Source organism: Gouania willdenowi, chromosome 22, assembly GCF_900634775.1.
Source record: "Gouania willdenowi chromosome 22, fGouWil2.1, whole genome shotgun sequence".
NCBI lineage: Eukaryota > Metazoa > Chordata > Actinopteri > Blenniiformes > Gobiesocidae > Gouania > Gouania willdenowi.
Window position 1 is genome coordinate 7,332,661 of NC_041065.1, and position 20,021 is coordinate 7,352,681.

General features: G+C 38.0%; 1 protein-coding gene across 1 annotated transcript in view; it reads left to right on the top strand.

Moving 5' to 3' along the window:
- rock2a (rho-associated, coiled-coil containing protein kinase 2a) overlaps positions 1 to 20,021 on the top strand; it is a 78,418-nt gene that overhangs the window by 35,292 nt on the left and 23,105 nt on the right. The window contains 16 exon segments of the mRNA XM_028437261.1: positions 3,158 to 3,239; positions 3,328 to 3,428; positions 3,550 to 3,687; positions 5,148 to 5,408; positions 7,675 to 7,819; positions 7,925 to 8,063; positions 8,946 to 9,037; positions 9,171 to 9,268; positions 9,270 to 9,331; positions 9,416 to 9,470; positions 13,280 to 13,368; positions 13,456 to 13,504; positions 13,603 to 13,738; positions 15,712 to 15,803; positions 18,644 to 18,890; positions 19,847 to 19,953. Of these exon segments, the coding sequence (XP_028293062.1) occupies positions 3,158 to 3,239; positions 3,328 to 3,428; positions 3,550 to 3,687; positions 5,148 to 5,408; positions 7,675 to 7,819; positions 7,925 to 8,063; positions 8,946 to 9,037; positions 9,171 to 9,268; positions 9,270 to 9,331; positions 9,416 to 9,470; positions 13,280 to 13,368; positions 13,456 to 13,504; positions 13,603 to 13,738; positions 15,712 to 15,803; positions 18,644 to 18,890; positions 19,847 to 19,953 (1,893 nt within the window).

The window sequence follows — 20,021 nt, forward strand, 5'->3', positions numbered from 1 at the left end:
ATTATATTGAAGGTTAAATTGTATGTATCTAATTTGTTAATAATAAGTGAGTCAGTCTTTCTCATATCTACTGTTGCTGACTGTTGTTCTCTGTTTGAGTAACATCACTTGATCAAGCCTTTTCTAACAATCCACACTACAAAATAAGTGAATATTATTTTTATTAAATAAAAATGATAAATTAAAATAAAATAGAAAATATGTATGATTCATGCTGATATCGGATAATTATCGTTATCAGCGATACGCAAGGCTGCAATATCAATATCATATCAGAAAAGCTGTATTGGGACATCTCTAAAACAAATGTCAGTATTTTTAGCTTTTCCCCAAACGGAGGGAGACGGTGAGCTTGTCGCTCATCACCACATAACTATCCATGTAATCAAGTACACAGCTGCTGATGGAAAAATGTGTTATCATATTTGTCAAATAATCAAGCCTATAATGCCAAGTACTTACTTAGCCTGTAGCTTGTGTTGGTACGTGTGGTTTTTCAGTGAGATCACTGCTGAATGAAGCTACTGAGTTCATCCAAAGCTTCTGTGTTGTGGAAATATTTGAATATGGTTCTGATAGAATAAAAGTGTCCACAGAGATGCAGTGGTTAGTCAGTAATGCCCGCTGCGGTGGTGATGGTGCTGATCTCTGATGCTTCTCTTAAGGGGAATGTGCTGAGAAGCTTGTGTGACCATGAAGAGTAAAGTCTGTTCAGGATGACGCATTTCCTCTGCATCCCACTCATATCTGATGCTCATACTGTTCCAAATCATTAATACTGGAATCCCACCATTAGACCAAATGACCCAGCACTTGTGAATATACATGATGAAAAATCAAGTTATGTAAAACTAATACACAGTTTTGACACCTAAGCTTGTGAATGTTCTAGTTTTATGATGTGATTGATGACTTGTTTCATGGCTAGCTTTATGATCTAATTCTTGTGAATGCACATTGGTCAGCAGAGAACATTCCCTGCCTCCCCACTATTCTTATCCATTTTTCTTCCGTCTGCGTCAACTCCTCTTACACTGTTTGTCCGATGTGGACAAAAAAGCTATTAAAACATTCAGAAAGTTTGTTAGAAAAATTGTAAAAATATGTAACTTTTAAACCTTTTGAGTCATTGCATATTTTGTGAAACTGCATTTACATTTCAGCTCCAATCCCATTTTTTAGCTCATTAAGCTAGAGTGGAACTGCTCCAGTTTTTACCTTCAAATTTTTTACAAACTAATTACAAACCATTCAACCTGTAACACTAGCTGGGTTTCCATTACATATTTTTGCAAAATAAAAGCGATATTTCTAAATGTTGACAAAGTACTATACGTATTTTGTCAACATTTAGAAATATCGCTTAGCGCTTTGAAGCATTAATGGTAGGCTAGGTTAATGCTAATACTAGGTTGATGTTAATGCTATTGGTATTGCTAGGTAAATGTTAATGCTATGTTTTGGTTCATGCTAAGTTAGTGTTAATAATAAATTAATGTTATTGCTAGGTCAGTGTTAATGTTAGGTTAATGCTGTTGCTTGGTTAATGCTAAGTTAGTGTTAAAGCTAGGCTAATGTTAATACTAGGTTAGTGCTAGCGCAAGGTTAATGCCATTGCTAGGTTAATGCTAATGCTAGGTTGAGGCTAATGCTATTGCTAGGTGAGTGCTAATGTTAAGTTAATGCTAAAGCTAGCTAATTCTAAGGTAATGCAGTGCAACGCGTGACATCACCTGCATCCTCACTTGCATTTTCTTCAGGAAATGCAAATATTCTAGTTATTATTATTATGATTATTATTAATAAAACATATTTTATTCTTTTTCTCTGCTGTGGCTGATAATTTGAATTCTCTCAAGTACTTCAACTAAGTTCTCAGGTGTCAATCCTTTAACGATTCTTTTTTTCCCCCTTGCACCTACATTACTTTTGACTGTGGTGCCATTTCTATTACCATAGTCCTTTTTGTTCAGATATGTTATTCAACTTCTCAGTTTTGGATCATTGTGCACTTTCCCCAAATCTTCTTCCAGACCCTTTGACAGTGATGGCTTATTGGATTTTTTTTCTGTTGACATTAAGGCTCAAAAAGCACTTGTAAAGAAGCTGTTTTTATTTGGAGACAGTTGACAGAAGGATAATATCAAAGCTGTCCTGCCATGTGTCATGGAGAATGTGTCCCTGATTACAGGAAATAGTGACCGCTCTTAGCAGCTCCCTTAGTTTACCAGAAACGCTGCACGCCAGACGCATACCTTTGGACAATTCAGCAGTATGAACAATGTTATTTGTAATGTCACTGTTATTAGTAAGTACAATTATGTAAATCGGGTTTTAGTTGGTATCTCTGAAATGTATCCAACATGGTATTAATGAAACTTCTTACATAGTTTGATCATTGTTTAGGTTGGTTAATTTTAGCCTGTATATTCTTAGATGTGTTTATATTACTTTCACTTTGTTATGCTTTTCTTGGCTTTGTGTTGTACTCCTTTTTTGTGCATCCCAGCTGAATTACCAGCAACTTATATATATATATATATATATATATATATATATATATAGTTAAATTTTTAATTTAACAAATAATCAAAAGACTTGAAACTAGTATTCTTCACAGAAATTTGTAGGATTCATCATTTGTTGTCTCACATTGATAAATGATAGTAGAAAAAAACAGGATCCAGGATTTTTTTTTAAAAGTAAAAAAAAAAAAAAACACCTAAAAATCCAAAGCTGAAAAGGACTTTAAGTCCTTAGCTATGAGTGCTGTACCAGGACCACATCCTAGCTATGTTACGTGGATAGCTTCCCATTAAGCTTCCCATTAAGACGTGTACTTTTGATTGTAAAGTTTTAATGCCCTTTGGCTGAACATGTCAAACATGTTATTTGGTTTCTGTTGATTTTAAGTTGAAGTTTTTTTTTTTGGTTAGACATGTTTCACACACATCTGTTGTATATAGTTCAAGATTTGTAGTGTTTGCATTAGACGTGATGTGCTCAGATGTCTGATTTTTATAACCCTGATGTGCTTTGTTTAACCACTACCTCTATGTAGCATTGAGCCAAGAAATGACAAATTAAATTACCACTGAAGCTCACTAAAGCTTGTAATGTTTTTTAACTTGAGTTATGTCTTCTTTGTCTTTTTTAGGACTCCATGAATGCGCTGGTTCTGGACTTGGACTACCCTGCACTGCGCAAGAACAAAAACATTGAAACCTTTTTAAACAGATGTAAGAAGTTGTTGTGCATCAGTTCTTTCAAAGACAAACAGTATTGATGTTTGTACATTCGCAAAACTGATGTCCTTTTGTATTGTAGATGAGAAAGTTATAGGGCAGATTCAAGACCTCCAAATGAAATCTGAGGACTTTGATCGTGTTAAAGTCATTGGTCGGGGAGCGTTTGGTGAAGTCCAACTGGTCAGTGCATGTGCTTTTTTGGTTTGTGGAAAAAAATATTTGTTAATCTGATAAACGGGTTGTAATGCAGCCAACAACTGGTTAGTATTGATTTACATGTGCTTATCCTCCCACCATCCAGGTCAGACATAAAGCCTCACAGAAGGTTTACGCCATGAAGCTGCTAAGCAAGTTTGAGATGATCAAGCGCTCAGATTCTGCTTTCTTCTGGGAGGAGAGGGACATCATGGCCTTTGCCAACAGTCCCTGGGTTGTGCAGGTACCAAACTCAAACTTTTCTTCAGATGAGGAATCACTGCTTCAAGAAAAGTCAAGATCATAACATTCTAAGATTTCAAAAGAATTCTGGTGACCTATTATTTTGGCCATTGTAAGAGTGTAACCTCCATGAAAGGAGATTAAAGAGTAACTAAACCCCTGCTTTCTCCTGACTTGCCACTAGGAGCGAAAAATTAAAAAAATGCCTTGATTATTATTTTTATAATGTATGATTTTTATAAAATATGATTTTGTTTTCAGCCAATAGAAAAAATCTAAATCAGTAATTCATATCCAAATACATTTGTATTCATCAGCAAAAAGGTTTTGGGGTTTAGTTACTCTTTAAACTACCTGCAGTTACAGCCACTGCTCCTGTAAATTGCTATTGCCACAAACATACAGAAGTCTTGTTAGGGGAATTTTCATCCTTGTCTGGGGCTTCCATTTTTAAGCGGGATGAAGAAATCATGGGAAACATGACCATTCTGCTACAACTACTTTCTGTAGTCTTACCCCTTTTTTGCTGGGTTTCCTGCTTGAATTTGTTTGTTAAAACCTAAGAGGCTTTTTACAAAAAGCTACTTGATTTGAGTAGCAGGCAAGAATATAAACTCTGAACATGAGATTATTTGAAAAGTGCAGAGGAGAAACTTCAAGGTCCCTAACCCTTTGGTTATGGAACGACCCACTCTACCACTGAGCCACGATCGCACAATCTAACTTTTAGGTTTCAAAAATGTCAGTGTCAACATAAGAAAACTGCAGAAGAGATTTAAAAATTCATCATTCAACACAAACTATTGCTCTTTTTTTACATTCAGCTGCTCAGGCACAGCATTTGTCTGTCCACATTACTGGAGGAAATAGCTGTGATCTTTTTTTAAACTACTATTTTAGATATTAATAATTAAAATATTGACCAATATTTATTTTATTATTTGCAGTATAGACATGTTGCACACAAGCTTCTGCATAGCAGTGGTCCTATAGATTCACTCACAGTTAAAGAAGACTGCAGCCATCAGAGATTCTTGTCCCCTGAAGCCACTCCCTTCTCTCAGTTCTGGATCCTCCTCCACATTAATAAGACAGCAGTTTATAGCATAGTTGTAAAATGTATTTCTAAGGTTTATAGCTCCCATTGTTAGTATGTCTGGACATTAGCACACTGCCCGTTTACCCCCTTCACTATTTCTCCCAACAGTGGGGTGCTTTGCTGTGATTAATGGATCACCATGTACTGTTGTAATTGTGAGCACATAAGAAAATAATCTTTAACATAAATTGAGTATATCTTCAAACTCTCACCTACATTTCCATGAAAATTCAATGCAAGACTGCATTAAAGTCTTTCACTGTATTTTTCAATAAAGGTCTTTTAAAAAACTAAGTTAATAAGTACATTTTAGCAACTACAATTTCTGGCTACAATTCTTGACATTATTTTTCTCTATATAGTTGTGTTGTGCCTTCCAAGATGAACACTACCTCTACATGGTGATGGAGTACATGCCAGGAGGCGACCTGGTCAACCTCACTAGCACCTACGACGTGCCAGAGAAGTGGGCCAAGTTTTACACAGCCGAGGTGGTGATGGCTCTAGATGCCATTCATTCCATGGGCTTCATCCATCGCGACGTCAAACCAGACAACATGCTGCTGGACAGGCACGGACACCTGAAACTGGCAGACTTTGGCACCTGCATGAAGATGGACTTGGTGAGTAAGTGAGAGTTAGAGCTGCACGACTAAAGCAGTTGTCTCCAGATGTGCCAAACAGACCTGCATCATTTTTCAGAGTAACTTCCTTAGTCATCCAATTCCAATTTAAAGACTGTTATGTTTTAAGAATTTCTGTCAGAATAACGACATTAATCAAGGTGAGTCTTCAAAATGTGAGGCCTGTTTTGGACAGAAGATGGAATGAGGAGCTCCTTAAGTGTAGCAAAAGCTACTAACAGCGCTGCTTGGGTGCACTCATTTGTAAGGGTGTAACGATTCATCCATTAGATCGATTAATCAGTTTATATTCCTATGATCTAACTACGTCGATCAGTGCTCTGCAAGTTGGCCTTCCTGATTACACATATTGATCTAAAGTTTTAAAGGTAATCAATTGATTGATTGATACAAGGAAATGACATTTTGGATTTAAACACAGCAGACTTTATATGGCTGTTTTAAAAGTGCTTTTAACAATAAAGACATTACTACGGACCCTTGCGGCTGCCTGTGACTTCATCGCTATGCGCCAGCAGACAACAACGTAGCATGGCGGAGAAGCCAGCGAACAAGAAATTTATAAATCCACTTTTGGGGTCCAGTGTGTGGAAAAGTATCTGGTTCAATCACTGCTCATATAACCTGAACAGATCTTGGTTGCACTTCATTTTTTATATTAATATTGTATATTGTAGTATTGTATTGTATTTTCATGTTGAGAAAACAAGCAGAGGAATCAGGTAAACCTAATGTGTTTTTATTGAAAATGTATTTAGTATTGAAAATGAGTGTTAATTTAAAGCGTCGGTTGGAATTTATTCAAATAAAATTTGAATACATTTGCCATTAAATGTTGTTTACTTGTTTATGTTCATAATTAATTTATAGACAATTGCCTTACAAGAAACAAAAGGAATGTAACTGTGGTTGTGGGACACAGGGGAAACTCCCGTTGACCTCACGCTCCTTAATGATGGTACAGAACAGAAAGAGCAGGCCATTTTGCTGTTGGAGAGCTGTACTTTATTAACTGGCAGCACTATAAACATGTGTCGGACTCTACTCTCATCAGCCACTCGCATGCACTCACTCCATCACTCACATTCATGCACTGAGCTGCCTAAAACACATTCAAGCTACACTATGAAAGCTCACCTGTACTGTCAGTATTAGGTATTTATTTCACTGTCGCACTGGTTGAATTCATATTTTGGCTAAAAAGCTACTGAATCAATTTCAAGTCACTGAATCAGTTTGAAATGTTCCAAATTAACCAATATCATCCATGAATCGAATCGTCAGCAACGAATCGTGATTGGAATCGAATCCTTGTTAACACGAATCATTACACTTTGACTTATTTGCCATTGTCCTCAAAATAAGCAGCAGATGCCTTTGATACGCTGAATCTATTAACTGATTGGCTGCCAGCCATTTTCAGAGCAGCCACCCCATATTGCCAGGCGTTTTAGATGATTTTCACTGATCTTTCAAGAGTCCTTCATCAGCAAAAGTTATCAGCAAAATAACATAGGCTGGTTTCACCAAAAACAGCTGTTTCTGACCAAAAACTGAGAAATGAGGTTTTTGTAAAAAGAAACCGTATCAAGCAGAACAGTGACTTTGACACAAATATTTTTTTGCTTTAGTGACACCTTAAACCTCTGAACAGTGGTTTCCTTCTATAAACCAGCAAAACAACACTGAGAGAGGGCTTTTGATGGCAAAATAATGCTTCCTTGATACTCCTACTCCACCGTGATCACCATCATCCTCTCCTACTACAGGAAACACCGCTAACCAAAACCTGTTCAAGTGTAAGTTGTCTGTATTTTTCCGGATCAGATTTTTTGCGTTTCACTATTCTTCTCCTGCTCTCGTCACCATCGTCCTCCCATCGTCTGAGATCACATTCAGATCAAAGGAAGTACCCGCGGTTTCTACTTTTGCTACCTGTGATCAGGCATCCAAAGAGCACTGTTGCCAACTGCTGACTCAAAATGTCTCAAAATTGTCTACAAGTAAGATTTTTGCATGGAAGTTGCATAAGGCTTTACTGCACCCGTTCCCACTGAAAAACATAATTGACTTCTGTAGACGTCAGTGGCAGTCAGTGAGTTAAAAGTATCAGTTTATTGTTACAAAATCTAAAATTTTCATTTATCAAGTTTTATTGTGAATAAAGGCCTTATTTTAAACCAAGTATGAAGGTTTATGGCATGTTTTGAAAACCTCAGTAATGATTGTTGGCTCTGTGCTGCAGACCGGCATGGTGCACTGTGACACTGCAGTTGGGACCCCAGACTACATCTCTCCAGAGGTGCTGAAGTCCCAAGGAGGAGATGGATTCTATGGGAGAGAATGTGACTGGTGGTCTGTGGGGGTCTTCATCTTCGAGATGCTTGTTGGTAAGTGAACATCTCATGATAGCAGTAGATACAAAACATAAGCAGAGAGTTAATTTGTCTTGCATTCGTAAGTAATCACAAACCATAAATGTGTTTTACTGTAAGGTGATACCCCGTTCTACGCCGATTCTCTGGTGGGAACCTACAGTAAGATTATGGATCACAAGAACTCCCTCAACTTTCCTGATGATGTGGAGATCTCCAAAGATGCCAAGAACATTATTTGTGCCTTCCTGACTGACAGGTGGGGACTACAGGTGTTTTAAGCAAATACATGAAATATGCAGTATCTCTTAAAAATAAGGTGCAAAATAAAATATTTTTTAAGAGTATATTACAGGCTTAACCATGACAATAATTGATAGCAGAATTGATTTTAATGCATTATTATTTTTGTCACAAGGACGGTTTTAAAGAAAAAATTCCACTTGTACACCTTGTGTACACAAACTGTCCGTCTCAAAAAAGTGCAAGAATTAAAGGTACTCCATGATTTATTTTTTAACTTCCACTGCATTATATCTTTTCAACTACTTCAGATCTATTCATAGATATAAAATGTATTATAAATAACCTGCTATTATCTTGTTTCAGTTTGTTCAAGACCCTTGTTTATAGTTGTTTTATAGATAATTTGTTCATAAATAGTTTAAACCAAAACCTAACTTTTGAAGATTTCCTCTAAAGCAGGGGAGTTCTTCTATCTTTGTCAACGATAGTAATAATACCGTACCATAATACCAACACAGTTCCTCAATTGTCATTTGCGCATGTGTTGTTTTTTTTCTGCTGCTATTATCCTACGCTAGTATTTATTTTTGTTCTTACTCTCTGCTCTTATACTGTGTTGCTGCCAATGTCAATTTCCCCTCTTGGGATTAATAAAGGTGTATAATATTCTAATGTATTCTATTCTATTCTAATAATAATTGCACTAATTTAGGTAATGTTTCTGTCATGGTTGCACATTTTTGTGAGTAATAATCTTTATAGGCAGCATTTACCAGTATTAAAGTGACACCTACAAACTAATAATATGTTATATTTTTATAGTTATTGTGCTAAAATGACTGCTGTGGTGTATGTAAACTTTTCCCAACATCTCATTCACGATGTTTGTATTTAGAGAGGTGCGATTGGGCAGAAACGGCGTGGAGGAAATCAAGCGTCACCCTTTCTTCAAAAATGATCAGTGGACCTTTGACACCATTAGAGACAGTTAGTATCATCATCCTCATTCTAGCACGCAACTATTCTATCAATGTAATTGATGCAAATTAGAATATATACAATATATTATCGACAGGGGAAGTTGTACATTGAGGTTGTTGTTTTTGTGTCCCTAACTCAGCGGTTGCTCCGGTTGTGCCAGAGCTCAGCAGTGACATAGACACCAGTAACTTTGATGAGATCGAGGATGACAAAGGCGACGTAGAAACATTTCCTACACCCTAAAGCTTTTGTTGGAAATCAGTTGCCCTTTGTTGGCTTCACCTACTTCAAAGAGGACCAGTGAGGACTAAAACTCATTAAACTGTAATCTCTTCCATACACATTATACACAAAAGATAAGGTTGTTTCTGTTCCTCTTTCTAGATTGCTAAATGCCTCCAACAACTCCTCAGGGGCACGTGACAACTCAAAAGGAGAGGTAAAGTACTTAGCTATTAAATTCCATTTAGTACAAGGCGTACTGTAATATGTTTGCTCTTAATATCTGAGGAAATACATTAAACTGGTGTCGGTTTACAGGGTTCTGCAGAACAGGATTGTTGACATTATGATCAGTCGTTTCTACTGTAAGACTTAGAGGATCAGGATGGAAATGACTCACGAGTGGCTTTTCCTTCTTGATCTCATGATTTCTTTATGTTTTGTCACTTGGCAGAATTGTGTTGTTCTAAGCTGCACAGAAAGCCTTAAGCAGCTTTCTTTGTAAGTAGCTAAACTGAACAGTAACTCGTGAAACTTTGAAGGCTTCGCTCATTGAAGCATTAGAGTTTTTTTGTACACCCTCTATGAAACATTTACTCCACAGACTACAGAAAAATGCATTGATTACATCACCATTAACAAATATTAACAGACACCATCTTTGGAGTTTAAGTCTTGGGCTGCATCCAAATAGCCCTCCTATCTCGTTTCCTATCCACTTTTCCTTAACCTCCGAAAGTGGTTTAAGTGGCAGCCATGATAAGGAGCGTTCCAATTCTCTAAAAGCTCAATTCTTCCTTTAAAACCCCCTTTAGCCTAGGAAACACTGATGCATTCTTTACCAAAGAAGACCAGGTAATGCTGACCCACAATTCCTTGCGGTGACCCACATTTAAAGGGACACGCTTATCCGAGCATTCACCGGAAACTTCATGATGACTGAAAACAGAGCACTCTGTCGTTCCAGAAAAAGGATCAGAGACATTTTTAGCCACATTATTTTGAAACAAACTTATTTATTCACCTATAATGCTTTGTGCGGCTGTACATGTGCATGCCTAGAACGGTATGTAGGTATGTATCTTGCATAATGTGACAATTTCATAAATCATACTTAATTTCCTCGTAGCCTGGTAGCCTCTTTTCCTTTGATTTACATTCAAACCTTGTAATAGTTGAGAATATATCAGCGATTAGAGGCACAGGGAAATAAATGTGCTTTTAGTCCATTTTCAGAAATTTGTAGTTTTTTCACCACAGTAACTTTCCCCGCCGTTGGATTATTACGTCACTTAGTGGAAGTGTGTCTGATGGTCAAAACCACATGATGGCCTTTCCCTAACTCCTTTAGGAAGTCTCCTAACACCTTTCCTTAACCCTGTGACGTCATCCACAGGGTTAAGGAAAAGTGGATAGGAAAGGAGATAGGAGGGACTATTCGGACGCAGCCTAAAAGTAAATAGCATTGCGTCAGCATCCCCAAACGTTAGTGCGTTGTGATTGGCTTATTGACTCACTTGGTGGGGTCTCTTAATCCTTGCGCGCTGACTCACAGGCACACAATCAAATTAGAAACAGAGCGCAGAGCCTATACAAACCATAAAAACTGCAGTTTGCCGTACCGAATGGTTCAATATATTATTGAGAATTGTTGCATGTCTCGTGGGCGTAGAGGAAGCTTGGTCCTGCACATGATGCACTCGTCACAGTTAAGCAGCTATGTGTGCACGTGGCTGATCCAGTAGCTGTCACTGCTCTCTTGGTGCGTGCAGAACGCACCTGCAGAGAACATTTGAAAACCTGTCTGAAAAGTCGAGGTATGAAAATTATCACTAGAGCTTTCTGTTCTGCAGCACTTGTTTTGCTGTGGTAAGAACGAAATGCATAGCTTTTAAATTGAGTTTTATTATGTTGGTTTTAATCAACTGAGATTATTGTTTAAAAGGTCCATATTTGATCAGAATCAGAATCAGAAGAGCTTTATTGACCAGGTACAGTTTAGAACAATACGAGGAATTTGACTTGGTAGTTGCAGTGAAAGAAGACACATCAACACACCGGAGCAGCCATTTGCGGCGCCCACATATTTAGGTGAAAAAGGGATCAACAACAGGAGGAGAGGAGGGGTGAGGGGAAAAAAAACTGCCAGTTTGAAACTGATTTCCCTAAACAGAGAATGCAGTGTGAAACCAGGAAAAAAAACCCGCCTCCGCAAACATAAATGTAAGCATGGGGTTATTATAAGAAATATCATCATTTTTTTGCAGTTCTTGAACAAAAGAATAATACACCATTAATACATTTGGTAACACTTTATAATAACTATCTGTTATAAGTAGTTAAAAGTTCATTAATAAACTGTTGGTTACCATCAACTGTGAGAGATAGAATATGAAAAATATCCATAAAAACAGATGTACAATGTATGATTTTTCAAATAATTAATTTTTTTTTTATTGCATAAAATAAGTATTTGAGACAATATAAAAATAAAACTTAATAATTAGTACTGAAACCTTTGTTGACATTTAAATGGAAATGGTAAATGGACTTGATTTTATATAGCGCTTTATCACCACACTGAAGCAGTCTCAAAGCGCTTTACATATCAGCTCATTCACCCAATCACTCTCACATTCACACACCAGTGGGACAGACTGCCATGCAAGGCACTAGTCGACCACTGGGAGCAACTTAGGGTTCAGTGTCTTGCCCAAGGACACTTCGACACATAGTCAGGTACTGGGATCGAACCCCCAACCTCTCGATCAGAAGACGACCCACTACCACCTGAGCCACGGTTGCCCTATCGCCCATCTGACATCTTTACAGATGTCAGATGTTTTGACCAGCTTATATAACTTTATATACGTTAGTAAATGAGAAATACAGTAGTTGCAACTTTAGAATAATGTCCCAATAATGTATATAAAGCTTTAACTGATACTTTACAAGCCATTAATGAGTAGTGTACTAATAGCTTATTCCTGCCAACAAAGATGATGGTGAACTTCTACAGCTCCATCATCCAGTCCATCCTCTGCTCCTCCATCACCATCTGGTACGCTGCAGCTACGGCCAAGGATAAGGCCAGACTGCAGCGTATCATCCACTCTGCAGAGAAGGTCATCGGCTGCAATCTGCCCTCCCTCCAGGACCTGTACGCCTCCAGGATTTTGAGGCGTGCAGGAAAGATTGTGGCCGACCCCCTCCCACCCCGGTCATAAAACTGTTTCAATCTCTCCCCTTCTGGAAGGAAGTTTCGGTCCATCAGGACCAGAACCTCCAGACACAAAAACAGCTTCTTTCCCTCTGCCACCATCCACATGAACACACCCCAAGTCACCCACTGAACCCCCCCACCCGATCACCACCTCCATGATGACATTAACTGCTGCACTGTATATATATATATATATATATATATATTTATATTTATCCTTTATTCTCTATCTATCCTTTATTTATCCCTCATCCTTTATATTTATCATTATTATTATTATTATTATTATTATTATTATTATTATTATTGTTGCTGGGTTGTTCTTTGTTTTTTTTGTTGTTGTTTGTTTTGTGCACCAACTACCAAGACAAATTCCTTGTACTGTCCTTAAAACTGTACATGGCCATTAAAAACATTTCTGATTCTGATTCTGATCTGTTACTAATTTATTAGGTGTAGTTATAAATCTTTAACATACTGTTAATATGTCACTTGTAAATTGTTAACTAACAGCTTGTAAGTTATCTATTGGCTATCTATAAGGCACAGTTATACATCCTTAACAAACTGTTAGTGAATTTTCAACAAGCAATTTACAACTCATTAACTAACAGTTTATTAATGACCTATTAACTATTTATAACGGATAGTTATAAAGTGTTACCATTTATGGTTAATTGTCGCCATATTATTAGTGATCAATTTTTATGGTAGCTTCAGCCATCATGTGATAAGACATGCAAAGGGACAAACAACACTATTTACAGCTATGCTCATGTTTTTCTTCTGCATGGTCTTCACAGTTCGTGGTCCTGCAGAAGAAGCTCTGTGACCTGGAGGTGCAGATGAACAACAACAAGCAGGTCAAAGATGATCTGGAGCTCAAATATAGGTTGGACATTTGATACCATTTTCGACTCTAATACAAACTTTAGGAAATTATCATCTTTGTCACAATGCTCACTTTGTCTTTTCTCAGAGCTACGACAGGCCGACTGGAAAAAATCTCCAAAGAACTGGAGGAAGAGGTGAGCCTTATCTCTGAATAACAGCATTGCCCACGCACGCCCCATCTGCTGGGGATTACATCAGTGATTTTCCTTCTATTTATGATGTGTAAATACAGGTGAGCAGCAGAAAGAACTTAGAGCTGAGTCTGAGGCAGCTGGAGAGAGAGAAGGCCCTGCTGCAACACAAGAGCATGGAGAGCCACCGCAAAGCTGAGAACGAGGCCGATAGGAAGCGCTGTCTGGAAAATGAAGGTGATCGCTAAGCATTCACCACACATACGGTAGTTCTGCTCGTTTTATGTCTGCTTTGAAGCTCACTTGATGCTAAGTTGTTAAGAAAATGAGTAGTTTATATTCATGGTTTTCTTCTATTGCAGCTCATTATTTCCACCTAAGCCTCTTGTGAAAATCCAGCCACTGACTTAATACTCTGGGGCCAAACCAGCTCACAGATCCAGGGTAGCATCAACTTCAATTATCGTAACAGTTTCTCAACTTTTTATACAAAAGGTGTTGGCAACCAGTGGTTCCAGAGCAGCATGTTTGAGCTTGGGAGCCCATGTGATAAATAATTCCAAAAGAAGTACAGTATCGCTAAAAGTAAAGCACTAATATTAAACACTCTTCTAAAATGGTATTATGTCAATCAATCAATCAATCAATCTTTATTTGTATAGCGCCAAATCATAACCAATGGTATCTCAAGGCACTTTACAGTAGAGCAGTCTTAAGGACGGACTCTTCATTTTATGGATACACACATATGCATATATACGTATATACACATACATATGTATCCCACACCCAACATGAATTCATCATGGCGGCAAGGAAGACCTTCTGTTATGTGACTTTAATCTAAAGTAATACAGTAGTGTGGTAGAAACAAATTGTTTAATGTTGCCTTTTTAACCCTCCTATTATCCTCAAATATTACTAAACACATTTTACCCTTGGGGTCAATTTGACCCCAGGGATATTTGCCTCTAGAAAAGGATTTTCAGATAATTATTGACCAAGTTTTTGTGTCAGGCACTTTGCTTATTTATTGACTACATACACTGTCAAAAGTTTTACAACACCACACTTTTTCCAGTTTTTTTTTTTTTTTTTTTTTTTACTGAAAATTATTCAGTGTATTGTGTCATTGTACTCTGAAATGAAAGCATAGAACAAATAAGCAATTTGAGTTGAAAAAGAAATGATGGAATCCATGAACAATACAGTTCACCTGATGCTCATGAGGGTCTGGTACCACAGTGTGTTCTAACACTGCTTTAATGCAGACATTGGGGTTGGAACTAAGTTACCAAGAAAAGAAACACTGGTAGGAAGTAGTAGCACCAGCTCAAGGCTGATTCAACCTTCATTGCTACAGAACAGCTTTAAATTGTTAACCCACCTCACATTCCCTGAAAAAGGCCTATTTGTATAATTCTGAAATGTACATTATTTTTCAGTTTTGGGTAACCAAACCTTTTTTTTAAACCTCTGGCTGTTCAGTGCTTACCCTTGTACCATTTCAAGCTATTCATTGGACTTCACGACATGAATTGCAATAAATAACTGGAAAAATTAGGGTGTTCTATTACTTTTGATCAGTAGTGTAAATAACCCCTTGATAATGAAACAGCAAAAACAGCTTGGGGTTAAATTGACCCCAGAGGAACACCACTGCATGCAATATGTGTTCAGCACATTGTAAAAATTATCAACATGATAATTTGATGCTTAATCAACTGTACCCATCAAATTAGAAAAGGTCATGAAATGTGAAGCAACATAAGGAGTCAATTATTATTATTTGAATGATAAACATTGAATGCGGTCAAATTGACCCCAAGGAAAATAGGAGGGTTAAGTTACTGTTTGCCTTCCTTCTTATCTTTTCCTCTAGTTAAAGTGAAAATGTAGTATTTAGGAAGTGTTTTTCTAACTGGTTGCCCTTTTGACTATACAGTACCTATGAAGTAGCTCACAGTTTTAGAAAGGTTGGAGATCCCTGGTCTACATCATGGATGTAAACATGTCTCTGCTCCACCACACCTGCACTACATTTCAGCTTTTACACACACACTCACTCACGTACTACTACTACCTTTTACACTGTTTACCCATCTTTACCAAATCTTGTGCACACCACACTACACTAGACCATTTGTTACATTTTAATGGAGACCTAATGCTAATTAAGCCTTCATTTTTATGCTTTCTTTGTTGTGCAGTGAACGGCCTTCGAGACCAACTCGATGAATTGAAGAAAAAAAACCAAAACTCACACTTTTCAAATGAGAAGAACATTCACCTGCAAAAACAGGTCAGTGTTTTCCTTCCTATTACATCAAGAGCTCACACTGTAGTTAGCTTATTTTACTTCTTACATAACCCCAGATAGTTTTTGTTTGTTTGTAGAAAAATATCCCTGACCTCCACCTTGGTGACGGCAAGATCTACCCAATGAAGTGTTAAAAAAAAAAAAAACGGATTTTACTTCCACTTTTACGCTTTTTATTCAGGCTAACTTTGTTTGAATTACATGAAATGCTTTGGTCCAACATTAAAAAACAATAAACCCAAAATGCTTTCTGTAACTAGCATGTTAAAGTGACTGTATCATTTGATCCTATTGGTCAATTTAATGTGCCTGTTACGCTGAAAAAATACAAGGACAAACATTAATCAGCTAGAATGTATTTTTTGTTTTGTTTTGTTTTTTGCGATTATTATACATTTCCTATGTTTCATTTGTGTTCCGGTGATTTTGTTCAGGCATCTAAAAGGGCAGCTATTGTTTTTTACACCGTTGTGTTCGGCCGCTAAGGGGTCCTGACCGCGGAATGTACGAGCAATAATATTCAGTGACACTGGATGCGTAACTGCACCGTGACTGCTGTGAAACATATATACATACACAAATACTATTTTCTCATTAAAAAATGTCCGGGGCTGGATGGTTTGTGCAATGAGTTTTATAAAGTTTTTGGCCATTTACTAACTCCATATCTGTTGAAAATGTATAATAGGATCTTAGAGGAAGGTACCACATTTCAAGGTTTTGCCACATTTCAACAGCTTCAAGATAGATACAATTTAATTGCTAGTGATTTTTTTTTCAGATTTCTGCAAATAAGAAACTATGTGAGATCCCATGCTCCATCCTTTGAATATCTGACCCTGGATTAATTAGATGCTTGACCACTTGCATAACAGAAAGACACGCAGTTTCATTCATATATAACATTTTGCAGGCACTCAAACAGGTGGATATGGCAAATATTAAGTCTGCATGGGAAAAGGAACTTAGAACTGAAATACATGAAGATATTTTGGCTAAGGGATTAAAATACGTTCAATTGTGTTCTATAAATACACGGCATTCTTTAATTCAGTTAAAAACATTGCATAGACTACAATATTCAAAGGTTACATAGAATATTCCCTGAGGTTTCACCCATTTGTGATAAATGTGAATGTGAGGAGGTAAACTTATTGCACAGTTTTGTTATGTGTACAAAGCTACAAAACTTTGGGCATCTTTGTTTTTGTTTTTCTCAAAGATTTTTATGATGCAATTGGAGCCTGATCCTACTTTGATCATTATTGGGATTTCTTAACAGACTAGCAAACTGAAGACTCATCAGGCCCACCTTCCATCATATGGAGTTATGTGTGCAAAGAGGCTGATAATCCTCCTGTGGAAGGGGAAAAATGTTGCCTCACTTTTGGCTTGAATTTCCTCAATGACTGAAACACTGCACCTTGAAAAGATACGTCATGTAAAAAATACCAAATTGAACAATTTTGAACAGATATGGAAGCCATTTATGTTAAATTTGGGAGATATGGACTAATTTATATTCAGTGAAGTGTATGGTAGCACCCTTAGTGGGGGTGGGGGGGGTTATTATTTTACATCTTATTGTTTGTTTGTATTGTTAAAAAAAAAAGGAAGCGAATTTGTGCCTATGTTCTTGTTAAATTCTGAACTGCTTCTCAATAAACATTAATGAAACTCCTGCGAAACAGCAAGTCAATATGTCAATTTCCACCACGTGCGAATCTGCTCCAGCACAACATCGTCACTGCTGAGTCATGCTACTGCCCTCAGCAGCAAATACGCAACACTTCTATTTTTACTGGACGCTGGAGTTGTGCTGCAGCAAGTTAACAACGACGGGCCCATTTTGGACTCTGTCCAAAAACCGAGCACATATTCGGACTCGGGAATAAAACCTGTCCGCTTATACCAAACACTTTTTTTCAGCAATTAAATTGTTTTTGCTTTTGCTTTTGCCGACGCAATTTGGACCCGAAAACCAAGCACACATTTGGACTCGGGGGGACCAGACCTTTCCGTTGATACTATGGTTGGCCTGAACCGAGCACTTTTTAAATTGTTATTCTCATATAAATATTGCATTTATCCACGGTTGAATCACACATACAGTATGTATCGCACGATTACACATGAATTAGTGGGATCTCCTGAGTCCTTGCTGCCCTCTGCTTGCTGCAACAGATGCGCAGCAAAACCAGAGGTGGTGGAGATTGTTGGACATCAGATTGCACTGAAGTCACGCAGCGGAGCAGTTTCAGTGCAGATACGCATCTAGTGGAAATCTAGGGTCACACTTTGCAAATGTTCGGTACTCATGAGGAAAATATCATCTCATCACATCGTTTATTTTTTACATCAGTGAACTAATGAACAGTTCATCACTGTTGTCATGCTGTGGCTTTGTGTTCTCTGACCGGAGCAACTATGTGGATGAGGTGTCCCAACAATCACACACTGTCATACACAGGAGAAGCGATCGACAGGGAATGTTTCAAAGATTGACCAGTCGATTGTGATCGATGGGTGGGCGACCACTGCTTTACAGGAAGCTTTAGATTTTTTCTCATGAATCACTGTACTGTATTAAATCCATTTAATATCTAAAAAAATGAAAGCAGCAGGCCAAAACTAATCGCTCCATGTTTGGCCCACGGGCCCCAAATTGGACCGCCATGTTCTAATCTATTTGCTATATTTGAAGAGAAGGTATAATTCTAAGACCTACAACAGGTGCTCACTGAGCATCCTTTAGCTCCCAGGAAATACATCATTTAAAGTATGTTTCAAGACTTGCCTAAACGATGACTATTCTCTTTCAGCTGGAGGAAGCAAATACGCTGCTGCGTGCTGAGTCAGAGGCGGCCACTCGGCTCCGTAAGGCCCAGACGGACGGCAGCAAGCAGCTGCAGCAGCTGGAGGCCATTGTGCGCGAGCTGCAGGACAAATGCTGCGTGCTAGAGCGCAGCAAGCTTAATCTGGAGAAGGAATGCATCAGTATGCAAGCTGCCCTGGAGACGGAGAGGAGGGAGCACAGCCAGGGCTCTGAAACCATCAGTGACCTGATGGGTAGGTTGAAAACACACACAGAGTGAACAGGGCCTGATATCTGTATGATATGTGTAGCCTCAGTCAACGGGATTTAATCACAGGGAAATATTAGTCACTACACTAATGTCAAAAGAGAATTCACTTAGAACTTTGTAACACTTTACTTGAAGTTTTATACATAAGGCTGACATTATGCTGTCATTTTTTGTCATTAAGTGTCGTTCACTAAATTATGACACCTTTGGAGCTATGTTGGAATTTTTGGGGTCGGGTGGAGGTATCAAGTGGCAGGGTTCCTGCGGATCCTTAAAAAGTCTTAAAAGGCATTAAATTAATGTATCTAAAAATAAGGCCTTAATTGTCCAGGGTCCCCACGGTCATGAAATTCCAGGAAAAGAGGACAGAGGACAGCTAGGTTTGCACCTACACCCTCTAAATACAGACTGTCTAAACTCAGCCCTCTGTGCCACATTGAGTGAGCATGTTCTGTCAGAGCATGTGCATGTGAAGGACTGGAGGGATCAGCTTTAGGGTTTGTGTAACTGTGCTAAGATCATGGTAATACCTAAACCATAAGATATAAGCTGTGCTCAAGAGACTTGAAGGCAAATAAGACTCTTATGTGATTAAACTAATTGAGTTGAGGTTAACTTAAAGCAAACAGGAAGCTTACACCTAATAATACTGCTATGATGATTTTTGATCTTTTCTCCATAACCTTCACTATTGCTCTTACACATCAAACAACCAGGCAAAGTGTATTAGATTTTACAGGATCATGATTATTCTATTACAGGATAGTTTGTTTCATGTAACTATGAAAAACAATAAAATAGTTTTTTAAAGCCTGTGCTGTACTTTTTTCATGGCTGACGAAGGTCACCCTACTCATCGAGTCCCAAAAATGGATGCAGGAGCTGGAGGAGTAAAGGAGAGCACAGAGTGAACTTAGTTTTTGTCATTGCTTCATGCAGGACGGATCTCCTGCCTGGAAGAGGATGCACGTCAGCAGCGACAGGCTCTCTGCAAAGCCGAGACTGAGAAGAGACAGCTGCAGGAGAAGCTCACCGACCTGGAGAAGGTAAAACAGGGGGATGCATCAGTAAAAGTAACTGTATCCACAGCTGATGAAAGATATCTGTTTTTGAG